This window comes from Corvus cornix, chromosome 5 (assembly GCF_000738735.6).
Source record: "Corvus cornix cornix isolate S_Up_H32 chromosome 5, ASM73873v5, whole genome shotgun sequence".
In the NCBI taxonomy this organism is placed as follows: Eukaryota; Metazoa; Chordata; class Aves; order Passeriformes; family Corvidae; genus Corvus; species Corvus cornix.
In genome coordinates this window covers 3,240,246-3,255,476 of record NC_046335.1, presented here as the reverse complement: position 1 = coordinate 3,255,476, position 15,231 = coordinate 3,240,246, and the positions used below count along the sequence as shown (strand labels likewise).

The 15,231-nt window shown below is 46.2% G+C and overlaps 1 protein-coding gene across 2 annotated transcripts; it reads right to left on the bottom strand.

Moving 5' to 3' along the window:
- Nucleotides 1–1,117: 1,117 nt before the first annotated feature.
- MAPK1IP1L (mitogen-activated protein kinase 1 interacting protein 1 like) lies at nucleotides 1,118–13,834 on the bottom strand. 2 transcript variants are annotated; one of them, XM_039552675.1, is made up of 4 exons: nucleotides 13,753–13,834; nucleotides 5,490–5,517; nucleotides 4,242–4,955; nucleotides 1,118–3,802 (listed from the first exon to the last, which is right to left on the bottom strand). In XM_039552675.1, the coding sequence occupies exons 2-4, from the start codon at nucleotides 5,511–5,513 to the stop codon at nucleotides 3,791–3,793; spliced, it is 750 nt and encodes a 249-aa protein (XP_039408609.1). In that variant the 5' UTR covers nucleotides 5,514–5,517; nucleotides 13,753–13,834; the 3' UTR covers nucleotides 1,118–3,790. The 2 variants fall into 2 exon arrangements, with proteins under 2 accessions (XP_039408609.1, XP_010395101.1); XM_010396799.4 differs by lacking the exon at nucleotides 13,753–13,834 and adding an exon at nucleotides 13,172–13,400.
- Nucleotides 13,835–15,231: the final 1,397 nt, after the last annotated feature.

The window sequence follows — 15,231 nt, the reverse complement described above, 5'->3', positions numbered from 1 at the left end:
CCCCCAGCACTGCCAAGGCCACCACTGCCCCCTGACCCCAAGTGCCACATCCTCACGGCTTTTAAATCCCTCCAGGGATGGGGACTCCACCACTGCCCTGGGCAGCCTGTGCTAGGGCTGGACCACTCTTTCCATGAGGAAATTGTCTTTAATATCCAATCTAAACCTCCCCTGGTGCAGTTTAAAGTAATTCCCTCTCATCCTGTCCCTGTTCCCTGGGAGCAGAGCCCGATCCCCCCTGGCTGCCACCTCCTACCAGAAGGTCCCACCTGAGCCTCCTTTTCTCCAGGCTGAGCCCCTCCAAGTCCCTCAGCTGAGCTGTTTCTTGTAGGACTTGACCCCCAAAAATATTAATCTGAAATTTTCTGTGTCTGCAGGGCAGCAATTAACATACTTTGATCTGCATGGCCGTGTCTTTACTGATGCACAGGAGTTGCAGACACAACTCATTTCAGAAATCCAGAGGAAGGGACAATCTCACAGCCGAACAGTCAGGATAAAGCACTGCCCACACACTGTACTGTTCTATTAACAGATGTAAGGATTATTTTTGGACCATTGTCTAAAAAGAGCTTTTCCCAAGCCTTAGAGTGGATAATTTTGTTTCTAATCTTTCCTGCTCACTGCTGCCATTTTTTACCTTCCTGAAGGGTGAAGGTGTGAACCAAGGCAGCAGCAGTGGCTAGCTCAGTGTGAACTGCTCTGCAAGCCAATATATGGAAATGTAGCCACAAGTGATGCCCAAATTTAGTAGTTCACACTGATGCCAAGCCCTGAAATTTCTGTTATTCACTTTGTCCCATCAAATTCCCAGTAAGTGTATAAAAACAGTGGTTTGGGGGTCACTTACCACATCCACATGTGTCAATCTAGCACACGAAATTGTTCAGAGGCAGAGAAAACACACACACAACTCTTCACGGGTGAAAAATAGTCCCATTCCTCCTCTGGAACAAACAAGACCAGATCTTTTCTCTCCTAATTACCAGGGAATTTGTGAACAGGCACTACCTGGGGCTGACATGCTACACCAGAGCCATGGTTGCATCCACATTTAATATCCCTTATGTACAGGCTGAAAATATCACAAAAGGAAGAGGAAAAACACTCACAGAAGTCAAGTAATTCTGATTTTATATTCAGGCTTTGCAAATCAAGGATGTCCTATTTTACTATTCATTCAAGGCAAAAGTCTACACAGGCATGTCAAAAGCAGGAATTGAAAAACAGTGAACACAACAGTCTTGAAAATACGTTTAATGTCTAATCTTATACAAAAGTGACAGCATTTTCAAAAAAATATCAAATCCTGTATTTATAGCTTCTCACTATCATACAGCAATATTTGTTTCATCTAAAGAAAATACAGCAGCAGGTGATAATCTATACTTTAAAGATGTGATTGCTTATATTTCGTATTGTAAACAAATGCAGTATGTCAACCTCAAAGCACAAGTCAAAACGAACTCCTCAGCAATTGAACTCAAAATGATGCATAGAAATGTACAAATTCCATTGCAAAAGCTTCAGGCCAGAAGTTGCTCACACTTGACATAACATGTGATAAAGTTACTACACGGTATATAGTGACACCTTGAGTTTTTACACAATAGATTAACAGGAATACCCTTTTCACTGCTATGCAAAGAACTCTGCTCACAAAAACAAAGGGGTTATGAAACAGTTTTCATGACCTCAAGAAATACGAATATACATTGAAAAACATCCCATATATATTGAATTTTAGCCTAAATGTTCCAGTAATAAATCCTGCCTATTTCAGGAAGAACCTAGAAGTCTAGTTACTTTTACAAAACCCCCTTCCAAAAATCATTACTTGCTACTTCTGCTTTATCCTTTCCTACCTCTTCCCATTCCCTGCAGAGACATATGGCCAGTGCAATTCCAACTGGAGCGCTGCTACTGCATGATCCATTCATTTGGAATAAATGTTTTTTCATTACAATGATTTACAGTCTAAGGCTGCAGGTATCAAAAAAGCACTTGAGCAAATGCAGTCAATGTTGCTTATGTTAATTTTTAATTAGTCTTGCCAAGTCTGCTTGGGGGGGCAACTGGTTTTTTTTTAACGTTAGTGAAGCACTTTTGGTTCTTATTCCAAGGGTTAAGTTGCTGGGGTTTAAGTTGAAATGTTAAAAAGTATTTTTGTTCAGCTCCAGTACTGTCTTCCTAAAACAAAAAGTAGACATTCCTTTGCTATCAGCTTCCATGGCGTTGGATTAAAGCAGCCACAGCTCAGCTGGCTGCTTTCTCCTGCAAAAATACCGTAGGACTTTGCCATAAAGGCTATGACTACCAAGGAGCATCACCACCAGGTCACCCCATGTGCTTTTAGTGTCCATCACATGCATGCAGGAAGCCATGAAGGTACTGGAAGAGAATTAACTCGTGTTCACAGTTCCATGACTACAAAGACTCCCTAATGAGCTACCATGTGAAGCAAAATCTGTTCCTAATTCTACCCACAGAGGCTAAGTTAGGAGATCCCCAGCTGTGGAGGAAACAAACTGTCCGTGGTCCAAGTGTAGGCCGTGAAGTACCACCAAGAGACGTGGCTGTGTCTCGGCAAATCCCTCGGACGTGCTTGGCACAGATATGGCAAGAACACGAAAACTTAGGGCAGTGCCCCTTGGGAGAGGCAGCTGCACAGCAGTGCACAGGCTTCCTGACATTCAATTTCTCCCAAATTCCACCTACTCTGTGAGGTATGCAGACACCCAGCTGGGAACAGGGGGCTGCTCCCAGGGACAGCGAACGAGACCCCCTCGCGCCCAACCGCGGGAACAAGGATCTCGTGACACAACTGTGCCAAGAACTGCTGGGAAGGGAATGCTCAGGTTGGGCTTTAAGCTCAAGTTCAGTTTCCAGGGACTCTGAAAAAGTCTGCCAGGTTTACACAACCCAGCAGCCAAGTCAAATTTGAAATGACTAGAACCCAGGTCAGAAATAGGGAAGTACCTATGCGGGGATCAGTTTCTCTTTACACAGACCAAGCCAAACTTCCAACCACCACAGAATGAGAACTGGCAACAGGATGTCCTCATTTGCATGCATAAAACTCACATTTTGCTGATTCAAAGTTAACTGCACATCCAGGTTATTTCACTTGCACAGGAATGCCTGTTTGTGAACACCAACAGTGTGCTGACAAGCCACACCAAGGCTTCCAAACGTGGCTCTTCTCCTCTGTAGTCCCAGACCGAGCAACTGGTTTGAGTATGTACAAAATGCTGAGAAAACCTTCGAGTTCACATGCTCTGTCTTGTTAGTTTGAATTACTGTAGCACGTTCAAATATTAGGTTTCTTGACTAAAATGTTGAAACACTTTCCCTATTGACTTTTTAGAATAACCTGAAAATAGACAAAATATGACTATCCATCCATCCGTTCAATGACCAGCACAAGTCTGGCAACAAGACTTAAAGCATTCATGGAAATTTAAGAATTAACTTTTTTTAATTCCGTGGGCCTGATTCTTTATAATCCTTACATGGCAACTCCTGTTTTTCCAAGGAATACTTGCCAACATAAGAACCACAGGTGTGTTAGTTGATTTCTTCTCTTTGTATTTCACTTGATTAAACCAAATAATTATGCCAGCATATGAGCAGGGTAAATTGATGTAAACTGCTCCTTCATACCTCAAATGCACATATGAGAGGCAATATTCTTCACAGCCCCATACATTACTGAAACAAAAACTGTAAAAATCTCTGTAAGTAGTGGATGAAGGTGGAAAACTACAGTATTCTGTTGCCCAGAATGTATTCAGCGGTAAGGCTGCAAGAGACAATAAGTCATGGTCAATACAGGCTTTTCACACAGCAGTTCATTCACAGTTACAAATATTCTTAATTAATCACAAATTCATCCTTATAACTTATTATTCCCTCCCTATTGCCCTAGCAGCAATCTCTTCAGATTAAACAGATTATTTTCTCTTTCAGAATTATTACAAGGCCTTCCCCCCTTTTTTTGGTTTTTGGAGTCTTTCCAAGCAGTGGAAGACCACTATAATATGGGACATACTCCAATTTAACATAATTTCACCATTCTAGCATATTTAGTATTTAACAAGTTGCTCCTATCCCACTGACTTGAGGAATAAAACAGGTGTGCTGGCAGTCCTTACCTGCACTAGCAGGTCTTATGCTATTGAATTTTCCCACTTAAATGTGAAATACTTTAGAGTAACTTGAGACCAAAATTAAATACTCACATGAGGACCACCAGGCATTGATGGAGCACCAGCAGGACCAGATGGCACTTGAAAAGGATTAGGGGGCGTAGGATATAGTCCTGGAGCTGGATATGATCCTGTGGGTGGAGGGAATGGCCCGGGCGGTGAAGGTCCCCACGTTCCAGGCGGGACCGTACCCCATGGTACTGTCGGCGCAGCCCCAGGAGTCTGGGTAGGAGCGGAATATGGCCCTGGGGGTGGATATGGCATGCTGGGAGCAGGATACTGCCCTCCCATTGTTGGTCCCCATGCTCCAGAGGGCATGGATCCCCATGGCCCAACAGGAGCAGGAGGTGCAGCTGGCTCTGTTGGACCTCCGTAAGGTCGTGGAAGCTCTGGAAAGGGCATATTTGGTGGAGGATACTGCCCTGGCGGGACAGGACCTGGCACAGTTGGGGGTGGATATGGACCACCAGGAGGAGGGCAGGAGGGTCCAGTAGGAGGAGGAGGAAATGGAGCAGGCGGTCCCGGGGGCATTGAAGGATACATTCCCGTTGGAGGAGGTCCGAAGGGCACGCTGGAAGCCGATGTGTTTGGTGGCAGTCCGGTTGGAGTCATAGGGGGGGCACTGGGGTTATTCCAAGGGTTGGAAGCCGGCCAGCCCTGCGGAGGCTGCCCGGGCTGCTGGCCAGGCTTGGTGCTGCTCACTTTGGAGGTTTTAGCAGGCGACTGGTCTGGTAAAGCATCTGCCAACTGAAAGACAAAGCGCCGGTGAGAACGGAACGTGCCCGCCGGAGTTCCCAGCTGCAGACATCCCCCCACCACGTGGCTACATCCCAGCTGCCGGAGCGGCAGGAGAAGAGCTCTTGGTGGCTGCACAGAGATGATTACATTCATTTTTGTGCAGCTCCTATCACTAAGGCAGCAGAGACATTCTGACAGGCCGCAGTTAAAAACCCAGAGATAAAAGGTGACCTACCACACGGAACAACAGGCAACTGCAGCACAAACCTGAAAACATTTTCCTAGATTTCCATTACAACTATCCTGATGCCATTAAAGCACAGCTCCTTTGTTAATATCACAGGAGAGAACCCAGGAGGCACCCAGCAGCTTCCAAAGTTTAGTCCAGGGATTGCTACATCTACCCAAAAGGAAAACACCACGACTGTGATACAGAGGAAATCTCTCAGCTGTCAGCTCCCCTTTTCCTTCAAAAAACTGTGTCAGCTTTTGGAATAATCAACACAGCTGGCTGATCTTCAGGAAAGAAAAACTGTTACTTACCGAAAAATCATCAGTTCCAGACATTGTGCTGAAAAGTAAGGTGAGATAAAGTGAAATTTGTTGAAAATAATAAAGGTATTTTTAAGCAAGACTTCATGAGACATCTACATTTGTCTCATTCAGAGCACAGCAAGTGCTGAACTGGCAGCAACTCTTGGTGCCTTGGTTTCAGTGCCTCTGGCCCACACCAGGTCCTGGACCACGGATCAGGGTGATCAGTGCCTGTGTCTGCTGGGACACCTGTGCCCAGGTGTTGCTTTGGGGATCCCCGGTTAGTGAGGTAATGGGAATAAATTTACTCTTTGTGTTTTAGCCCTGCCTCCCTGTGCTCACAGAGCAACCCAAACACCTTTCTCTGGATTAAGTTCCCATGAAACGGAAAGTCCTGAGCCTCCACCTGCCTCAGCTCAGCCAGGTGCAACACAGGATATAAATAGGTCACATTGCAATAGGAAAAAATATTTTAAGCATTCATATGGAATATATGGAGCCTGCCCAGACAGGGAGGCCTGGGAAAGATTCCAGGTGTTCTCTAAACTGGGATTTGGAAAAGGTATAGCAGGATTCTTGTGGGGGAAGTCAATGCATCTAAACCAAAACATGATTGTCGCTATTGGGGCGGCCACGACACACAGGGACAGTGCCTCTTTCAAGGGCCAAAAAGCCATTTATTAAACAAAGCAGCCTCTTTTATACACCTTTTTATGTTATCATTTGTGTTACATATTCACTGGCTGCTAAACTACCACAATAGGCTCATTGGCTATTACTAACTACAACATACTACCATTGGCTACCTACAGCATAAGCATTCAAGCATTCAAAAAAATAACAGGTTTGGATATGTTGCTGTTTTCTCCTTCTACTGTTTAACTTTCTTGCTTCTGTTGATACTACATTCTCATGGGTAAAAACTAATTGTTTTTCTTTTCATGGACTTTTCTCACAGTCCTTCTCTAGCCAAAGTAACAGGCCTGAGCCACAATTTTACAAAGGCAACAAGGCCTTCATTTTATAAAGTTTTACTTAAATACCACACATGATTAAATCAGAGAATCATGGAAGGGACCTTACGGACCACGTAGTTCCAACCTCCTGACATGGGCAGGGACACCTTCCAAACCCATCCAACCTGGCCTTGAACACTTACAGGGATGGGGCAGCCACAGCTTCTCTGGGAAACCCGTGCCAGGGCATCACCACCCTCAAAATTCTTCCCAATATCCCATCCAGCCCTGCCCTCTGGCAGTGGGAAGCCATTCCCTGTGTCCTGTCCCTCCATCCCTTGTCCCCAGTCCCTCTCCAGCTCTCCTGGAACCCCTCTAGGCCCTGCAAGGGGCTCTGAGCTCTCCTTGGAGCCTTCTTGTCGCCAGGTGAACACCCCCAGCTCTCCCAGCCTGGCTCCAGAGCAGAGGGGCTCCAGCCCTCAGAGCATGTTCATGGCCTCCTCTGGACTTGCCCCAATAGGTCCATGTCCTTCAGATGCTGGGGACCTCAGAGCTGGAATCCCCACACAGATCTTATGGCCAGAAATAAAAGAACTATAGTTTGCTAATGGTTTATCCTCCAATTATTTCAGAACACACCAAGGGCAGGGGATGCTCTTATTTACGTTCACCAATTCCAGTAACTGACTATAGAGGTGTCACTAATACGTATCCAACTTCCAACCTCTCCACACTTCCAAGGAGCACTGAAAATAGGGACCAATGAGCCATATTAACAACCAGAGGTGAGGAACTGTTAAGAAGATGACCAAGACCAGCCAGAAATTTTTAGGGGAGAGTGTAGGAGCCAGAAGGGAATGTAAGAGGAGGAAGAATGCAAAAGAGACGTCAAGAGTACAAACTCTACTGCAAGGTTAATTCCCACAAAACACAATCTTTGTATTCCCCTTGCTGATGGTGAAGAACTGACTTCTAAGACAGAGAATGGTCTCAGGGATGGAGGTGTGTACAGAAAGCCTGGATCAAATAGGTTTATAAGCTCCCTTAGATTAATATGTATTCACATTATTTACATTATATTATTTATACATTAATCTCTGAAACTGTACTGTAAATTTATTATTATCTACACAATTTCCTAATGTTAGGACAGTTCTGGATCAGAACAAGAGGCCATTTAGTTCAGCACCCCATTTTATCTTAACAATGACCAGTAGAGAAGAACAAGAACAGGAATGACACTCACCCCCCAACACTTAGCTTAGCTTAGACACTTCCTAAGCTGTACACAATTTCTACGGAGTAATAACCCTCAAATAATTCCTTTTTTACTAACACATCCAGTTTCCTCGCTTAGATGAGGGGATGTCTCATTTGCCCACTTCAGTGCTGTTCTTACAACACCCACTGGCAAGGAACTCCACGGGCTGCTATTTGTTGCACAAAAGCCACCTCCTTTTTTTGTTCTAAACCTGGATTTTACTAGTTTCACTTGTTGGTCCTCCATTCTTGCAGCTGAGGAAATCAGCAAGTCTATTCTTATCCACCCTGCCCATGCTGATCATTATCCTACAGATTGTTATCATTTTCTTTCAGCTGTCCCTTCTCCAGGCTGAGCTCCAGCTCATTCCCCTGACCCTTGTCCAGCAGCTATTCCATACCTTTCATTATTCTCCCTGCCTCAATTTGAGGCTTTTCCAAGTCTTTTGTATCTTTTGGGATGAATGACAAGAAAGAAACACAGAGAATTGAAGATGTGGGATAATAATTGATTTATACAGTATCATAATTATGCTCTGGTTTGTCTTCTATTTCCTTCCTGATACTTCTTAATTTTTCAGCTGCTTTTTGATCCCCATGGAACTGACACTTCTGTGGCAATATTTCACTCCTCAGTGTCAAGGGTCAGCCCAGCATTTTATATGTGAAATTATACGCACCGCTCTACATTTATCTACTCTGAATCACAGCAGATTTATTGCCATTGAATTATTTCTGCTGATTTATTATCCAATCCTTACTTTCCTGAATGGCTTTGTATCAACAAGACACTGTTCATCTCATTTCCCAAGTTATTTATGACCACACGGAACAACCCAGACCTCTGTGGAAACACAGTGAACTTTTCAAGGTACACCTAATAATTTAAAAAACTCTTTTAAGAAATACCTAGTAATTTAAATAAACTTTTTAAGAAGCACCTAATAATTTAAATAAGCCTTTTAAGAAATAAGTATCTACAAAGTTGATGGAATTCAGGGCCTAACTGCATGAATAAAAAGGTTTGTTAAAACTCCAGTATCAATTTGTAACAGCAGTAGTTCTTTCAAGTAAGGAGTCTTTGTCTCAGATGAGGGACATGTTCAAATCAAGAACTATTTATTTAAAATTGAGAAACCAACTGAACTACATCAGGGAAGTAGTTTCTGCTCCTGTTATTAACAGCTCAGCTGTCTGAGACATATCTACCAGAAACTCAATTTCTCTTCAAGAAATACCTCTTCTGCTAAGAATTCATTAATATTTGCAATTAACCACACTCAATAACTTGGCAGGTGCTTTTTGGTGGAAGCTATTTCATATAACCCCAAAAATAAAGGAAATCAATCATTAATATAGAGACAATTACAAAAAAATTTTTACATAAGTGAACAGGTAATAATAATAATCATCATCATAATCAGGTTATCAAAAAACACCACCAAAACAGGTCAAGAGAATCCTCATTTCTTTAGGCAGATGGAGAGATGGGATAAGACCAACTGAAAAACAGATCTATAACAGATTGAAAAAAGTCCACAGAAGAGGCTGAACATTTGCTGCGAGGGAGAGAAGGAAGAGAAGAAATGAAACTAAAGGAGAACTCAGAAGAAAATCCTGGGATCTGTCACAAAAGTGTCAGGGAGAAGTAAATTCAAGTCAAGCAGTGGGTGAACACGGTTGAAACAGGCCTGCTTCCCAAATATCAACTAATATCCCCAATATCTGTTAGCAGATCATTCCCAAATATTTCTGTGCCATGAAAACGAAGGGAACAATTTTACTGCATGATTTATGGGGGGGGTGGGAGGGAAAGTAGTTAAGCACAGCTTATAATGAGATTTAGTGGCTTTTTTACTTTGGCAAGCAGACAAGAGCAACATTTGTTGGCAACATTTGGGATAACTGAGCCCATGCCAAGCATGTCAAGGATCCTCTTGCAGACAGGATGGCCTATTTCAGGGATGTTTTTTAAACAGACATTTAATCTGGGCACTGCCACCTTCATTTCATAAAAAAGAAACTGAAATTACCCTTAACATTCAGACAACATATGAACTCATCTGTACTTAGATCTGGAATCTATATTCCATTCAGGTTGTTCAACACTAGTTAAAGAATTTCAGTCAAAACCTTACAGGAATACCAATTATATTAATACAATTATTGCCCAAGGCATTCACATGCTCACAGATCAGACTCAGAGACAGTGTCAGACAGAAGACCTCCAAGTAACTAAATTTTAAAGTCCCCCCATGTCACACTTTGGCTCAAGATTTTAGAAAAAACCCCACACAGAATGGGGGCTTGATGAGATTTTGAGAGTCATCAGGATTAACAAATGGACTCCTGAATTAACCAATTATTTCTTGAAGCCTTCCTAGTGCACAAGCATTGATATGAGCAGAGAAAAACTCATCAATGTAACAGACATTTATTCTGCCACATTTAAACTCTACTCCAAATTATCTTTCCTGGAGTTGGGATGAAGAAAGAGAAAAGGAGGAGGGTTCAGGAGTTAAAGTCATTTGGCAGGGAGCAGAAAGACAACAGAGCTGGCAGCATTCAGTGAAGTCCTGTTTGCATCCACTATGCTGTAGGATAAGATTTCCTTTGTTTTCCGAAGGCCAACGCCCCTGGAAACATCTCCAGCTTTCCAGAAGCCCAGAGCCTGCCAGCTCCAGCTCTGCTGGTCAGGGCATCACCTCTCAGCCACCTCTGAGCACATAAACGGCCAGAAGCACAAAACTGAAGTGAGGGATGGTGAGAGATGACCAATGCCTGCAAAAAAAAGCTGCCAGGAGCTGAATCCCTCTCACCCTTTATCCTGAAGAGCCATGAGAGGCAGGAAGGACTTCACTGCACCTGCCCAGAAATGATACCCTGCAAAACCTTCAGGCCACAGGCCAAGGCCTCCTGGACATCCATGAGCTGCTCCCAAAAGTTACCAGCAGGTAGGTGAGACGAGCGAGGCTGCCGTGCTCATGCTGCGCTGGGAAGAGAGAAAGGCTGGGAAGCACAACTCCAACACGGCTCTGGCAGGAGAGCTCCTCCAGCAGCGCTCACAACCAACTGGTGGCTTTCAGAGAGGTCTGTGAAACGCCTGTTCCTGGAAGCGTGGTGCTACGTGTGCCGTGCTAAATCCGTCCTACTAAACAGCTTCCGCAACAAACCAGCTCCACGGTGGTTTTTTGAGCTCTAAACCCTCTTGGATTGCATCCATCTCACTGCAACTATGGGTGTAGTAGCAATTTTCCCATGCTTTTGCCTTTCCTGGCTTTTATCCACCATCAGTCCTTACCGACCCTCGTTAGGAAGAGATGTCCAAAGCACTTCTTCTTCCTTACCCAAAACTCAGCATCCACTGCTTTCCTATTTTTTTTGAGTTGTTTGACATTTTTCCAACACTTGACGTGCCAGATTTAGTTCCTGTCTCCAAGATCATCTTTCAAACACAGAAAAAGGTTTTCTGGATGCAACAGGCTGTGCTGCATTTCCACTGGGTGGCACGGCTGCCTCGGCAGAGAGGTTCCTTTGTCACTCTAACATGACTAATTCCTACCAGCATAACCTCATCTACAACAGGATTTCTGCCCACATAAGTGTAACTACCCAACATAGCACACGGAGAAAATGGAAGAGACACCAAATCTTTGACAGCTTCTAAATGTTTTCTAAAATATGCAAATTTCTGCAGCTTCAGGCATTAAATATCAACACTTCAGAGCTGGCCTTTATAGAATCCCAGAATGGTTTGGGTTGGAAGGGACCTCAAAGATCATCTCATTCCACTCCCTGCTATGGGCAGGGACACCTTCCTCCACTAGGCCAGGCTGCTCAAAGCCCCATCCACTTCCAGGGATGGGGCAGCCACAGCTTCTCTGGGAAACCTATGTCAGGGCTCACCACCCTCACAGCCAAGAATTTCTTCCTAATATCCCATCCAACCCTGCTCTCTGTCAGTGGGGAAGCCATTCCCCCTTGTCCTGTCACTCCATGCTCTTTAAAACAGTCCCTCTCCATCTTTCTTGCAGACTCTCTTCAGGTACTGGAAAGCCACAATTAGATCACCCCAAAGCCATTTCTTCTCCAAGCTGAACCACCCCAACACTCTCAGCCTTTCCTCATAGGAGAGCTGCTCCAGCCCTCTGATCATCTTGGTGGCCTCCTCTGGCCCTTTCCCCATCTTTAATGCCTCCCCAGTGCTCAGATACCATAAAATAATTTGGTGTGCCATGGGTCTTTATCCATTGGGAGAACAAAGTTAATTGACAAACTAAACCAACAGCTACATCATCAGTGGCTATGAGAGATTTGGGGATATTTCTGCCCCTTTCCCTGTCTGTTATGACTGAAAAAATGACAAAAATCAGTATTCAGATCTTCAGGACAAATTTCATTAAGACCGACAACCAAATTGTGGCATTTGCTATAAATTACCAACTACCAAAAAGAAAGTAATTCTTCAAAACAGAGATCCTGGCAGTTTCCAAGACCTGTAAAATACAAAGCCACAAGGATCTACGATCTGTGCCAGCTCTTCACCCTTGTCAGACCATTCAGTTTCACAGCTGCCTCCCCACACCAAGGCCAGACCTGATCCCTTCATCTGGTCCCCAAACCCAGCCAGATGGTCCCACACCCGGCAGACACAGATCACAAGGAGGTGCCTTGTTCATGTGCCAGCTGTGACACAAAGTCAGGGCAGAACAGAGAGCCTCCCCTGCCAAAGATTCCTCCTGTCCACACCACGCAGCCCTGGGAATCCTGAAAAAGATGTATTAGTCCAGCAGCTTGGAATGATTAAAACTGATCTTTCAGAGTTGCCTCTAAATTATCTTGAGAGCTACAGAGCCTCACATCACAGAATCCTAGAATGGTTTGGGTTGGAAGGGACCTTAAAGCCCATCCCTTTCCACCTCCTGCCACGGGCAGGGACACCTTCCACTAGCCCCGGTTGCTCCAAGCCCCGTCCAACCTGGCCTGGAACTCCTCCAGGGATGGGGCAGCCACAGCTTTCCTGGGCAGTCCCTGTTCTCCTCTCAAGCATTATCAGCTTAATTACTGTAATTGTTTTAAGTGAAATAAACACACTGACTCTGAGGAGTGGCTATCAAACAGCTTCACTGCAGGGTTTTGGAGTGTCACTCCCGAACAAAACACCAAACCCATGTGTCACATTCCAGCTGTAACCTCACCGCTGACACACAAACCCACACACCCTTCTGCTCCTTAGCAGAGGCTCTTTCACAGGAAAACCACTTCTCAGGATTCACACCTGGCACCTTTCACATCTTCATCTGGCACTGTTAAAACGGACTTGAATGAACTCAAGCTTCAAGAATACCCAAACTGCTTTCCAGGACTGGCCTGATATTCACCACATATTTCCTTCAGCTATACCGATCTCCACAGGTCCTGGGAAGGGCAGTTTCAGGGCGTGTCATTTTGGTTTCAAAAAGACAAAGCACTTACTTCTGCTCATACACACCACTGGCAGTAAGGCTGAATACCATCAGATCAGCACCGTTTTCCACGGAATTGACCTGGAAACAAGTTTTCCATCAGAAATAAAACCTGTCAGGCAGGCAGCGTTCGGGGGGGCACAGATACCACGCAGTGCTGGCCCTCCCATGTAAGTCAGCTGCCTTAAATACGTTAAAATTTGATAAACCAACTTCTCATCAACTCTGAAAAACTGGATTTCCTGAGCCCTTTTTTAGAGAGGAAGCTTTAAGTTAAAGTCACTTATATGTAATCCACGCTCATTGATGTGCTCATTAATAGACTACGACCACACAATACAAAAAAAAAGCCGAACAAATATTTAACCCAGCCAAGACAGCGCCACCAGCGCTACAGAGCCACCAGGCCCCGCCACAAGCGACCCCCGGTGCTCTGCAGGGACCAGCACCGCCCGCCCCCCGCAGGCGGGGCGGCACCTCCGGGATGTCTGAGGCGCGGCGCGGCGGCTCCCCGGCCGCAGCCCCCCCGCCCTCCCGCGCTCCCCGCGGCGGCGCAGGGCCCGTGCTGGCGGCGGGGCCGGGTCGCGGTACCTGTGCGGGGGGAGCCGGCGCAGGCCCGGAGCGACGCGGCGGCCGCAGCTCCACCGCCACCGCGACGGGCACCGGAACCGGAACTGCGTCACGGCGGCCACGCCCACACCGACACACCGGAGGGGCGCGCTTGGCCACGCCCCTCTATGGCCGCTGCGTCACAGGCACCGCCCACCCCGGGGTGGACACGCCCCCACCGTCTGCAGCGCGCGTCACAGACCACACCCACCCACGCGGCCACGCCCACGCGTGTCCCCGCCCACACGCGCCGAGCCATAGGCCACGCCCCTCCGCCGTTAGGCCACGCCCCTCCGCCGTTAGGCCACGCCCCCGCCCGCCCATCACAGCGGCGCTGTCTGGGTGGGGTCACGTGACAGCGAGCGCGGCCCCGCCCTTTCGCGGCGCGCGGCAGCCCCCCCATCATCCCCCCATCCCCCCCCCCCCCCCCTGCACGCGGTCACGTGATGCCCTCCCTGAGGGGCGGGCGCGGCCCGTGAGGGGACTCGGCTCGGGGTCCCTCCGGAAATGTCCCTGGGGCTCCGAGAGCTGCTGTTAAAAAGCGTTTCACCACCATTTTCACCGCTGCCGTTAAAAAATAAAAAAAAAGTAGTAGCTTGATTTGGCGCCCCCCTCGTCCGTCAGTCAAAACCTGCGCTGTGCAGTTCAAGACGAGCAGCAGAAACCAACAAAGCAAAGCGCTTGCGTTTCTGTCCCTTCAACAGAAAAACAAGTCAAAATATTCTCCGTGTTAAAAAGAGGTATCAATTTAACCACTAAGAAAATATTATTCCTATGTACAAGCTAAATTGCCATGAACGGTTCCAGTAAAAGCTCCAAGAACATTGGTTTGTTCAGACCTACAGCCAACAGCTGCCAGCACAAATGCTGCAGCAGAAGCTGCACAACTCCTGTCATGTTTAACACTGTAATTAATAATCATATAAACAGCTGATTCTCATGGATCTATACGACTGCTGAAAATCTAATTCTGATTTTCTTCTCACCCAGTAGGAACAAATGAAGGCAATCCTGACAGCTCCAACAATTCCACCACGTTCCTGAGAGCCTTGTCCAAACTCCCCTTGACCTCTGTCAGCCTTGGGACCATGACCACTGGCCTGGATTTCCCCTCAGCTTGCACAAAATCCCACCAAATTTTCATTTTAAGTTATCCCAAATCATCCAGTTTTCATGTTCCAAACCTAAAGCTGCACCTGAAATCTGGATTTTCCCTTTGCCCTCTCCCTGTGTCCCCGGCCCCCGTGGCAGGGCCCAAACACGCAGTGTGATTCCCTGCCCTGCCCTTCCCAGCTATGGCACTAATCCTGAGCCTTTCCATGCCCAGATAATTCCGTTAAACTCAGCAGAAACGTGGGCACAGGCGATGCCCAGCACATGCCGACCCGGCCGCTGGCGCCCTTCCCTTGGGAGTGAGCATCTATTTGTGCTTTTCAAGGTCATTGTTTGGCCGCTTCTGAA